The 12631-nt window shown below is 45.7% G+C and overlaps 1 protein-coding gene across 8 annotated transcripts in view; it reads left to right on the plus strand.

Moving 5' to 3' along the window:
- agrn (agrin) overlaps window positions 1-12631 on the plus strand; it is a 279791-nt gene that overhangs the window by 79456 nt on the left and 187704 nt on the right. For 6 of the 8 annotated variants that reach the window (XM_036988106.1, XM_036988109.1, XM_036988110.1 and 3 more), the window contains exon 3: window positions 1727-1747. The exons of the other annotated variants lie outside the window; for them this stretch is intronic. In XM_036988106.1, the coding sequence (XP_036844001.1) occupies window positions 1727-1747 (21 nt within the window). The remainder of the gene's footprint in view (window positions 1-1726; window positions 1748-12631) is intronic. 8 annotated transcript variants of the gene reach the window in all.

Below are 12631 nucleotides of genomic sequence, written 5' to 3' on the forward strand. Positions count from 1 at the left end.
CTTGAGATTGTACTCATCCTTCTTCTTCCTCCAAACACGGCGAGTGGAGTTTAGACCAAAAAGCTATATTTTTGTCTCATCAGACCACATGACCTTCTCCCATTCCTCCTCTGGATCATCCAGATGGTCATTGGCAAACTTCAGACGGGCCTGGACATGCGCTGGCTTGAGCAGGGGGACATTGCGTGCGCTGCAGGATTTTAATCCATGACGGCGTAGTGTGTTACTAATGGTTTTCTTTGAGACTGTGGTCCCAGCTCTCTTCAGGTCATTGACCAGGTCCTGCCGTGCAGTTCTGGGCTGATCCCTCACCTTCCTCATGATCATTGATGCCCCACGAGGTGAGATCTTGCATGGAGCCCCAGACCGAGGGTGATTGACCGTCATCTTGAACTTCTTCCATTTTTTAATAATTGCGGCAACAGTTGTTGCCTTCTCACCAAGCTGCTTGCCTATTGTCCTGTAGCCCATCCCAGCCTTGTGCAGGTCTACAATTTTTTTCCTGATGTCCTTACACAGCTCTCTGGTCTTGGCCTTTGTGGAGAGGTTGGAGTCTGTTTGATTGAGTGTGTGGACAGGTGTCTTTTATACAGGTAACAAGTTCAAACAAGTGCAGTTAACACAGGTAATGAGTGGAGAACAGGAGGCCTTCTTAAAGAAAAACTAACAGGTCTGTGAGAGCCGGAATTCTTACTGGTTGGTAGGTGATCAAATACTTATGTCATGCAATAAAATGCTAATTAATTACTTAAAAATCATACAATGTGATTTTCTGGATTTTTGGATTTTTTAGATTCTGTCTCTCACAGTTGAAGTGTACCTATGATAAAAATGACAGACCTCTACATGCTTTGTAAGTAGGAAAACCTGCAAAATCGGCAGTGTTGTTATTCTTGTTCTCTCCACTATCTCTGCTGCTGAACAATATCATTCTTAGTATATCTGCTGCTGAACATATCATTCTTAGTATATCTACTGCTGAACATATCATTCTTAGTATATCTACTGCTGAACATATCATTCTTAGTATATCTGCTGCTGAACATATCATTCTTAGTTTATTTACGGCTGGACATATCATTCTTGGTATATCTACTGCTGAACATATTATTCTTAGCATATCTGCTGCTGGACATATCATTCTTAGTATATCTGCTGCTGAACATATTATTCTTAGTATATCTGCTGCTGAACATATCATTCTTAGTATATCTACTGCTGAACATATTATTCTTAGCATATCTGCTGCTGAACATATCATTCTTAGTATATCTGCTGCTGAACATATCATTCTTAGTATCTCTACTGCTGAACATATCATTCTTAGTATATCTGCTGCTGAACATATCATTCTTAGTATATCTACTGCTGAACATATCATTCTTAGTATATCTGCTGCTGAACATATCATTCTTAGCATATCTACTGCTGAACATATCATTCTTAGTATATCTGCTGTAAATTCATCTGGTATAGATACGTATAGATTGCATTTGGACTACTATTATTTGGATTCGTTCCGACATTTCAAAATGTCTTGTTGTTTATTATAATTTTCATGTAGATTATTGGTGTACTTGTTTGACATTGTACTGTATTGTTATGAGCCGGTAACATAAACATTTCGCTGCACCATCTATAACATCTGCTGAACTGTGTTCGTGACCAATACACTTTGATTTGATTTGTGTCGTTTGTCTTCTCTTTCCGCTTTTGCCTTCTGAAGACCATAGAATGATCAATGCAGGTAAGCACTGCTTTTGCTAACATTCTCTACCAGATACTATCCTCTTCCCTGAAAGGTGACATTTGCTCCTATGAATTCCCTCATTATAAGCATGTGAGCTATTCATAATTCACAACACACCAACCATACCATTTTCCAGGAACAGAAAAAACTGTACGGGCATTTTAGTGTGGCGTGGTCTCGTAATAGCATGGAATAGGCATGTCTTAACAAGACATTAAGATGATTTCCCTGGAAAGACATGATCATCTCCTCTATATTTCTCAATCATATCCCTAGTTCCCTTATGGAGGAAATGGCTAGTTTCGTCAAAGGTGGCCATGTGAAAAGGCAGCATAAGAAGTGGCCCTGTCTTTCCTTATAAAGTGGTCTCTTTTAATGGGCCAGTGCCTAATTGAAAATGACCATTAATGAGTGTGTGAAAAGATCAATGCTCTTCTCCATACACACAATCTGCCATTGAAGCACCGCCAGGAGTGCTGTGAAAAGATGTAGAGCCCCCTTCAGTGAGCTCCTCGTCGCGCTAACTATCAGCCCTGCTTTGCCCAACAGGAATGCATTTTGTCAGCCTGGGAGAGTCAAGGAATGGACAAAAGGATGGCGGGAAGTCATGGGAGGGACGGGAGAAAGAGGGGACCTGTGAGAGGGAAGTTAGTGTGCGTGTCTGTATGGCTCTGTGCATGCGTGCGGACTGGAAGCAATGCAATGAAAACACAACCCAGTTTTGAAGTTGAATCTGAGTTTAAATAGATGCAGTACAGATACAATTTTCTTGTGGGTTCCGGCCTCCCGGACAGGCGTCAAGTACGGTCTCCTCATGTCAATCAACTATAATAACCTCATTGTTAGGTGTTAGGAATACCAAGTTAACCCTCTTAAAGTGTTAATGCAATATGTCCCATTGGGATAAGTGGGATCATGCAGTGTTTTACACAAGCACTTGGAGTAGCCAGCCAAATAGAAAAAGTAGCCAGCCAGGATCCCCCAGGACGGGTTAAATATTTGTTTTTGCTATTTTAGTGGCCTCTGTCACATTCCATCCTTTATATGCAGAGACGTGATTAAATACATTATTGAGTTTACCTCCTAGATTGGATAAATTAAGTTGTGGTATTGTGTTTACAATTAAAATCACTGAACATGTATGAATTCAGTGTATTGTTAGTTTTGGGGGATATCGTCTAGACCTAAGCCTATATGATCAAGACTATTTAAGTAAGATAAGCAACCTTTTTTAAAACATTGAACCTGTCTTGAGAGAAAAGTATTTTACTGCAAGATATGAATTGCCACAGGTATGTTTGTTCTTTAAATGATGTGTTTTATTGAAACAGAATTGAAGTAAATAGACCAACATCTTGAAAATGTCAAATCAAACAAACTGTGTGATGGACACAATTTCTTTTCTCTCATGTTATTCAATTGTTACTGTGCGCCTGCAACAAATATACACTGCATGACCAAAAGTATGTGGACACCTGCTCGTCGAACACCTCATTCCAAAATCATGGGCTTTTAATGTGGAATTGGTCCCCCCTTTGCTGCTATAACAGCCTAGACTTTTCTGGGAAGGCTTTCCACTAGATGTTGGAACATTGCTGCAGGGACTTGCTTCCATTCAGCCACAAAAGCAGTGAGGTCGGGCACTGATGTTAGGCTATTAGGTCTGGCTTGCAGTCTGCGTTCCAATTCATCCCAAAGATGTTCGATGGAGTTGAGGTCAGGGCTCTGCAGGCCAGTCAAGTACTTCCACACCAATCTCGACAAGCCATTTCTATATGGATCTCACTTTGTGCATGGGGGCATTGTCATGCTGAAACAGGAAATGGCCTTCCCCAAATTATTGCCACAAAGTTGTAAGCACAGAATCATCTAGAATGCCATTGTGTTGTAGCAGTAAGATTTCCCTTCACTGGAACTAAGGGGCCATGGAAACCCATTTCATGAAGCTCCCGACAAACAGTTATTGTGCTGACATTGCTTCCCGAGGCAGTTTGGAACTCGGTAATGAGTGTTGCAACCGAGGACAGGCGATTTTTACTCGCTACGCGCTTCAGCCATCCTGTTCTGTGAACTTGTGTGGCCTACCACTTCGCGGCTGAGCAGTTGTTGCTGCTTGACGTTTCCACTTCACAATAACAGCACTTACAGTTGACCAGGGCAACTGTAGCAGGGCAGACATTTTACGAACTGACTTGTTGGAAAGGTGGCGTCCTATGACGGTGCCACGTTGAAAGTCAATGAGCTCTTCAGTAAGGCCATTCTACTGCCAGTGTTTGTCTATGGAGATTGCATGACTGTGTGCTTGATTTTATACACCTGTCAACAACGGGTGTGACTGAAATAGCCAAATTCACTAATTTGAAGGGTTGTCGACATACTTTTGTATATATTGTGTAGCTCAAATGTGCAAGTGCATTTTGAATTTTGATGGACACTTCTTCTGGAAATATGTGTCTCAAATAAACAGAACAGATGCTCAATTAAGTTCTGGGTCCATAAGTGATAAGAGGAGAGACAGAACGACATCAGTTAATTCAGTGAACACTCTCTTTGAATTGCAGTATGTCATTTATAAAAAAAAACACTTGTTTAACCGCTGACCCACAGATTTCTTCTTAAATTATCTTGTAAGAGTCTGCTGACTTTCACAGGCTTCAAGATTTATTTTTTAAGAGGAATTTTCTCATCTACTGCAATACAGGTACGATTGAAGAATGAAGCAGGTTTTAAACATGGGCTTTGCTACACAGAAAGCAGCAGTTGACCTCTCCATTCTCAACACTTTTATTAAATCACTAGACCTAGATCAATATCTTTGAAAATACCATTATCTTAGTAAGTATCATTATCTTTTATAACAATTCAGTCTGTTTTATTTTATCATATTTTGGACCAGAGTGAGGCTATCGCTCCACTAGCCTACCTATTATGGCTGCAGTGAGGAGGATTCACAATTTATCTGCAGATAATCGCCAAAAAGTCTACCGGTATGCAAATTAGGGAGCCACGCGAACGGATCTCTTGCAGATGCGATTCGGTCGGCTACTACACTCATATCAAAAATATACTGAAATATAAACATAATATGTGAATTGTTGGTCTCATGTTTTATTAGCTGGAATAAAAGATTCCAGAAATGTGTCATACTCACAAAAAAAAGTATTTCTCTCAATTTTTGTACAGAAATGAGTTTACATCCATGTTAGTGAACAACTCTCATTTGCCAAGATAATCCAGGTGTGGCATATCAAGAAGCTGATTAAACAGCATGATCATTACACCTTGTACTGGGGACAATAAAAGGCCACATGTAATCACACCAGCCCAGGGCCTCAACAGCCGGCTTCTTCACCTGCAGGACGGTATGAGGGGGTGGGGTGGGTCGGTGGGGATGCTGAGGAGCATTTCTGCTTATAATAAAGCCCTTTTGTGAGGAAACTCATTCTGATTAGCAAACCTGGCTCCCCAGTGGGTGGGCCTATGCCCTCCCAGGCCCACCCATGGCTGTGCCCTTGCCCAGTCATGTGAAATCCATAGATTAGGGCCTAATGAATTTATTTAAATTTATGAACTGTAACTCAGTAAAATCTTTGAAATTGTTGCATGTTGCGTTTATATTTTTGTTCACTATATAAACAAGCTCTTTAGTTTAATTATCCTGATGTGATACCATGGACATATAACTAACTACATTGTAAGATTTATGAATGGCAAAGATATGAGATTGACTTTATTCAGTCAGTTCTACACCTTTTATAAACTAGTTAAGCTTTCTGTTCGTCAATCAAAGCACAGTTAGCCTATGCGCCATCACTTGAGTGTACATGAAAGACGCGAAAGACAATAAATGAATGTGCTAGATACAATACACTATGTGGATTTCGACTCATCATTACCACATTATATGCGATGTACAAATTGACTCACATAGACGATGAAGGAGCATCATGCTCTCTCCCTCCGTGAAAAGACATTTGACTGCACACACACACACACACACACACACACACACACACACACACACACACACACACACACACACACACACACACACACACACACACACACACACACACACACACACACACACACACACACACACACACACACACACACACGAACCGGGAGGCAGCAGACTGTCAAACCAGCAGTTTCCCTGTAATTACTCACTTTGTGATTGACAGGCACCTGTTCTATCGATAGATCGCTAGAAGATGCATATCATTCATTCTAGCGGGAGAGGGCTCATGGACTTTTTTCCGACTTGCGAATTGTAAAAAAAAGTAGCCAATTAAAGTGGAAAAAATACCCGTCTGGAAATGATTGTGTAACCAGCTGTACAGCCGACAGCCGGCGCTAGTGGAAAACACAGATCTTGGCTCTCTTGCTCTGCGTGTATGTGTGTGTATTGGAATGCAACACAGGCCCCATTCTCTCAAGATTCAGTACGCTGGGCCTGAAGAACAACATGTTGTCTTGGTGTCACTTTTATTCCTATTGGAGGACGAGAGTGAAAATACTCCATTTCTTTCCACTACAACGGCAGTCAGCAATGACATTAACATGGTGACGTATAGGACTCCCCTTTACATTTCCACTTTCTCATCCCCTGCCTCCATGTCGGTCATCTTCTCCTTGGAGGCTTTGGCCCATTTCTGTCCATTATAGTAGTCTCTGGTCACAGAAAACGGCTTTGTTTTTTGGGGGACCAGCTTTGTGTAGTGGACCTCTCTATTCTCTTCACTCAATGCCTTAGTCCAGTGGTTGATATAACATTAATAGAGTCTTAATATAACATTGTGGTATCAACAGCATGGGTCTGCTGGCTGACAGACCGCATTGTCCTGATACCCCATGTTTCCCCAGCTAAGCTCATTCACTAAACCCAAGTAATTTAGCTATTTCAAAGGCACACCATTAAAAATGCACTCTTACTGACGGTGAGATTGCATGTTTTAAGCAGGGGGAGAAAGGGCCTACTATGTTTTCAGCCCGAGAAACAAAATGTAGAGCAATGTGAAAGCTCTCGTTCCTCTCGTCCGCTCCAGCGATCCTTCCATCTGTGGGCCAAAACTCCATTAATATCTTTTTAATGTGACTTTCAAACATGGGAGAATGCAATTCATTTGGCAGCTGCTTTTTGTTGTTGTAGTGAATTGCTTTGTCCACGAGCCACAACACAGCTTAGCTTAGCCACTGGACAAGTTGAGCTCTGCTTTCAGGTCCACAAGCAGGACAGATTTTTTACTTGTCCCTCCCCCCAAAAAAGGTCTGTAACACTATAAAAAAAATGTATATATATATATATATATATATATATATGTCAGGTGCGTGAATGAGGACCCAAAAGCGAATTAACAAACAGAGTTTCTTTAATGATGAACACACGTGGGCTCAGATGGACAGGTAGATTCCGACAGGACAGGACAAGGTTGCAGCAAACACGATGATAGTCTGGTTCAGGCATGAGACACACAAACAAGAATCCGACAAAGACAGGAGCAGAAACAGAGAGAGATATAGGGACCTAATCAGAGGGAAAAAGGGAACAGGTGGGAAAAGGGGTGAATGAGGTAGTCAGAGAAGACAAGGAACAGCTGGGGGAAAGAGGGACAGAAACGGTAACCTAGTACGACCAGCAGAGGGAGACAGGGTGAAAGGAAAGGACAGAAAGACACAACATGACAATACATGACAGTACCCCCCCACTCACCGAGCGCCTCCTGGCGCACTCGAGGAGGAAACCTGGCGGCAACGGAGGAAATCCTCGATCAGCGCACGGTCCAGCACGTCCCGAGAGGGAACCCAACTCCTCTCCTCAGGACCGTACCCCTCCCAATCTACGAGGTACTGGTGACCACGGCCCCGAGGACGCATGTCCAAAATCCTACGGACCCTGTAGATGGGTGCGCCCTCGACAAGGATGGGGGGGGGGGGAAGACGAGCGGGGGCGCGAAGAACGGGCTTGATACAGGAGACATGGAAGACCGGGTGGACACGACGAAGGTATCGCGGAAGAAGAAGTCGAACTGCGACAGGATTAATGACCCGAGAAATACGGAACGGACCAATGAACCGCGGGGTCAACTTGCGAGAAGCCGTCTTAAGGGGAAGGTTCTGAGTGGAGAGCCAAACTCTCTGACCGCGACAATATCTAGGACTCTTAGTTCTACGCTTATTAGCAGCCCTCACAGTCTGCGTCCTATAACGGCAAAGTGCAGACCTGACCCTCTTCCAGGTGCGCTCGCAACGTTGGACAAAAGCCTGAGCGGAGGGGACGCTGGACTCGGCGAACTGAGATGAGAACAGCGGAGGCTGGTACCCGAGGCTACTCTGAAAAGGAGATAGCCCGGTCGCAGACGAAGGAAGCGAGTTGTGGGCGTATTCTGCCCAGGGGAGCTGTTCTGACCAAGACGCAGGGTTGCGAAAAGAAAGACTGCGTAAGATGCGACCAATAGTCTGATTGGCCCGTTCTGCTTGACCGTTAGACTGGGGGTGAAAGCCGGAAGAGAGACTGACGGAAGCCCCAATCAAACGGCAAAACTCCCTCCAAAATTGAGACGTGAATTGCGGACCTCTGTCCGAAACGACGTCTGACGGAAGGCCATGAATTCTGAAAACATTCTCGATGATGATTTGTGCCGTCTCTTTAGCAGAAGGAAGCTTAGCAAGGGGAATGAAATGAGCCGCCTTAGAGAACCTATCGACAACCGTAAGAATAACAGTCTTCCCCGCTGACGAAGGCAGTCCGGTGACAAAATCTAAGGCGATGTGAGACCACGGTCGAGAGGGAATGGGAAGCGGCCTGAGACGGCCGGCAGGAGGGGAGTTACCGGACTTAGTCTGCGCGCAGACCGAACAAGCAGCCACGAAACGACGCGTGTCATGCTCCCGGGTGGGCCACCAAAAACGCTGGCGAATGGAAGCAAGCGTACCCCGAACGCCAGGGTGGCCGGCTAACTTGGCAGAGTGAGCCCACTGAAGAACGGCCAGACGAGTAGGAACGGGAACGAAAAGCAGGTTCCTAGGACAAGCGCGCGGCGACGGAGTGTGAGTGAGCGCTTGCTTTACCTGCCTCTCAATTCCCCAGACAGTCAACCCGACAACACGCCCCTCAGGGAGAATCCCCTCGGGGTCAGTGGAGGCTACTGAAGAACTGAAGAGACGAGATAAAGCATCAGGCTTGGTGTTCTTAGAGCCCGGACGATAAGAAATCACGAACTCGAAACGAGCGAAAAACAGCGCCCAACGCGCCTGACGCGCATTAAGTCGTTTGGCAGAACGGATGTACTCAAGGTTCCTATGGTCAGTCCAAACGACAAAAGGAACGGTCGCCCCCTCCAACCACTGTCGCCATTCGCCTAGGGCTAACCGGATGGCGAGCAGTTCGCGGTTTCCCACATCATAGTTACGTTCCGACGGCGACAGGCGATGAGAAAAATACGCGCATGGGTGGACCTTGTCGTCAGAGAGGGAGCGCTGAGAAAGAATGGCTCCCACGCCCACCTCTGACGCGTCAACCTCGACAACGAACTGTCTAGAGACGTCAGGTGTAACAAGGATAGGAGCGGATGTAAAACGATTCTTGAGGAGATCAAAAGCTCCCTGGGCGGAAACGGACCACTTAAAGCACGTCTTGACAGAAGTAAGGGCTGTGAGAGGAGCTGCCACCTGACCGAAATTACGGATGAAACGACGATAGAAGTTCGCGAAGCCGAGAAAGCGCTGCAGCTCGACGCGTGACTTAGGGGCGGGCCAATCAATGACAGCTTGGACCTTAGCGGGATCCATCTTAATGCCTTCAGCGGAAATAACAGAACCGAGAAATGTGACGGAGGAGGCATGAAAAGTGCACTTCTCAGCCTTCACAAAAAGACAATTCTCTAAAAGGCGCTGGAGGACACGTCGAACGTGCTGAACATGAATCTGGAGTGACGGTGAAAAAATCAGGATATCGTCAAGGTAAACGAAAACAAAGATGTTCAGCATGTCTCTCAGGACATCATTGACTAATGCCTGAAAGACAGCTGGAGCGTTAGCGAGGCCGAAAGGAAGAACCCGGTATTCAAAGTGCCCTAACGGAGTGTTAAACGCCGTCTTCCACTCGTCCCCCTCCCTGATGCGCACGAGATGGTAAGCGTTACGAAGGTCCAACTTAGTGAAAAACCTGGCTCCCTGCAGGATCTCGAAGGCTGAAGACATAAGAGGAAGCGGATAACGATTCTTCACTGTTATGTCATTCAGCCCTCGATAATCTATGCAGGGGCGCAGAGACCCGTCCTTCTTCTTGACAAAAAAAACCCCCGCTCCGGCGGGAGAGGAGGAGGGGACTATGGTACCGGCGTCAAGAGCTACAGACAAATAATCCTTGAGAGCCTTACGTTCGGGAGCCGACAGAGAGTATAGTCTACCCCGGGGGGGAGTGGTTCCCGGAAGGAGATCAATACTACAATCATACGACCGGTGTGGAGGAAGAGAGGTGGCCCTGGACCGACTGAACACCGTGCGCAGATCGTGATATTCCTCCGGCACCCCTGTCAAATCACCAGGCTCCTCCTGTGAAGAAGAGACAGAGGAAACAGGAGGGATAGCAGACATTAAACATTTTACATGACAAGAGACGTTCCAGGAGAGGATAGAATTACTAGACCAATTAATGGAAGGATTATGACAAACTAGCCAGGGATGGCCCAAAACAACAGGTGTAAAAGGTGAACGAAAAATTAAAAAAGAAATGGTTTCGCTATGATTACCAGAAACAGTGAGGGTTAAAGGTAGCGTCTCACGCTGAATCCTGGGGAGAGGACTACCATCCAGGGCGAACAAGGCCGTGGACTCCCTTAACTGTCTGAGAGGAATGTCATGTTCCCGAGCCCAGGTCTCGTCCATAAAACAGCCCTCCGCCCCAGAGTCTATTAAGGCACTGCAGGAAGCTGACGAACCGGTCCAGCGTAGATGGACCGACAAGGTAGTGCAGGATCTTGAAGGAGAGACAGGAGTAGTAGCGCTCACCAGTAGCCCTCCGCTTACTGATGAGCTCTGGCTTTTACTGGACATGAAGTGACAAAATGACCAGCAGAACCGCAATAGAGACAGAGGCGGTTGGTGATTCTCCGTTCCCTCTCCTTAGTCGAGATGCGGATACCTCCCAGCTGCATAGGCTCAGCTCCCGAGCCGGCAGAGGAAGATGGTAGTGATGCGGAGAGGGGGGCAACGGAGAACGCGAGCTCCTTTCCACGAGCTCGGTGACGAAGATCAACCCGTCGCTCAATGCGAATAGCGAGTTCAATCAAGGAATCCACGCTGGAAGGAACCTCCCGGGAGAGAATCTCATCCTTTACCTCTGCGCGGAGACCCTCCAGAAGACGAGCGAGCAAAGCCGGCTCGTTCCAGCCACTGGAGGCAGCAAGAGTGCGAAACTCAATAGAGTAGTCTGTTATGGATCGATTGCCTTGACATAGGGAAGACAGGGCCCTGGAAGCCTCCTCCCCAAAAACAGATCGATCAAAAACCCGTATCATCTCCTCCTTAAAGTCCTGATACTGGTTAGTACACTCAGCCCTTGCCTCCCAGATTGCCGTGCCCCACTCACGAGCCCGTCCAGTAAGGAGAGATATGACGTAGGCGACACGAGCAGTGCTCCTGGCGTAAGTGTTGGGCTGGAGAGAAAACACAATATCACACTGGGTGAGGAACGAGCGGCATTCAGTGGGCTCCCCAGAGTAACACGGGGGGTTATTGATTCTGGGCTCCGGAGATTCGAAAGCCCTGGAAGTGGCCGGTGGATCGAGGCGGAGATGGTGAACCTGTTCTGTGAGGTTGGAGACTTGGGTGGCCAGGGTCTCAACGGCATGTCGAGCAGCAGACAATTCCTGCTCGTGTCTGCCTAGCATCGCTCCCTGGATCTCGACGGCTGAGTGGAGAGGATCCGAAGTCGCTGGGTCCATTCTTGGTCGGATTCTTCTGTCAGGTGCGTGAATGAGGACCCAAAAGCGAATTAACAAACAGAGTTTCTTTAATGATGAACACACGTGGGCTCAGATGGACAGGTAGATTCCGACAGGACAGGACAAGGTTGCAGCAAACACGATGATAGTCTGGTTCAGGCATGAGACACACAAACAAGAATCCGACAAAGACAGGAGCAGAAACAGAGAGAGATATAGGGACCTAATCAGAGGGAAAAAGGGAACAGGTGGGAAAAGGGGTGAATGAGGTAGTCAGAGAAGACAAGGAACAGCTGGGGGAAAGAGGGACAGAAACGGTAACCTAGTACGACCAGCAGAGGGAGACAGGGTGAAAGGAAAGGACAGAAAGACACAACATGACAATACATGACATATATATATATAATATATACAAAAATGATGTTTTATTGTCACGTGTTGTTTTACAGGGCCAAGGAACAACTTTACAAAATAAAATTCATTACTATCTTTTTTTTACCAGAGAGAATCAGACACTCTGCCTATTGGCTTCTTTTCATTTTCAACCCTGTCTCAAAATACATCACTGCGCCTTTAAGGCTCTCCTGGAGGTGGGTTGGCTACCCTTGGTAGCCTATCAAATATTGCAACATTACAATTACAGCCAAATACATTTTATGTCTTTATAAAATAGTTCCCTCAAAAAATGAAAGTTGTCCCATCATCCCACGGAATGCTAAAGAAATATTTTGATCGTTCAAGACAGACTCTGGGAATGTTGTGGGATGCCAAATTCCAAATTCATACGACCCTTACACATTATATATATATATTTTTTAAAGCAATGAGTCTGATGCAACAGATCAGACAGTTTAGCTTAAAATGTTGATGAAGTCGTATTTCTTCATATTATAAGGTCAACAATGTGCACATGGCTGTAAGCTACAGGGAATGT

Source organism: Oncorhynchus mykiss, chromosome 9 (genome assembly GCF_013265735.2).
Source record: "Oncorhynchus mykiss isolate Arlee chromosome 9, USDA_OmykA_1.1, whole genome shotgun sequence".
Taxonomy (NCBI): Eukaryota; Metazoa; Chordata; class Actinopteri; order Salmoniformes; family Salmonidae; genus Oncorhynchus; species Oncorhynchus mykiss.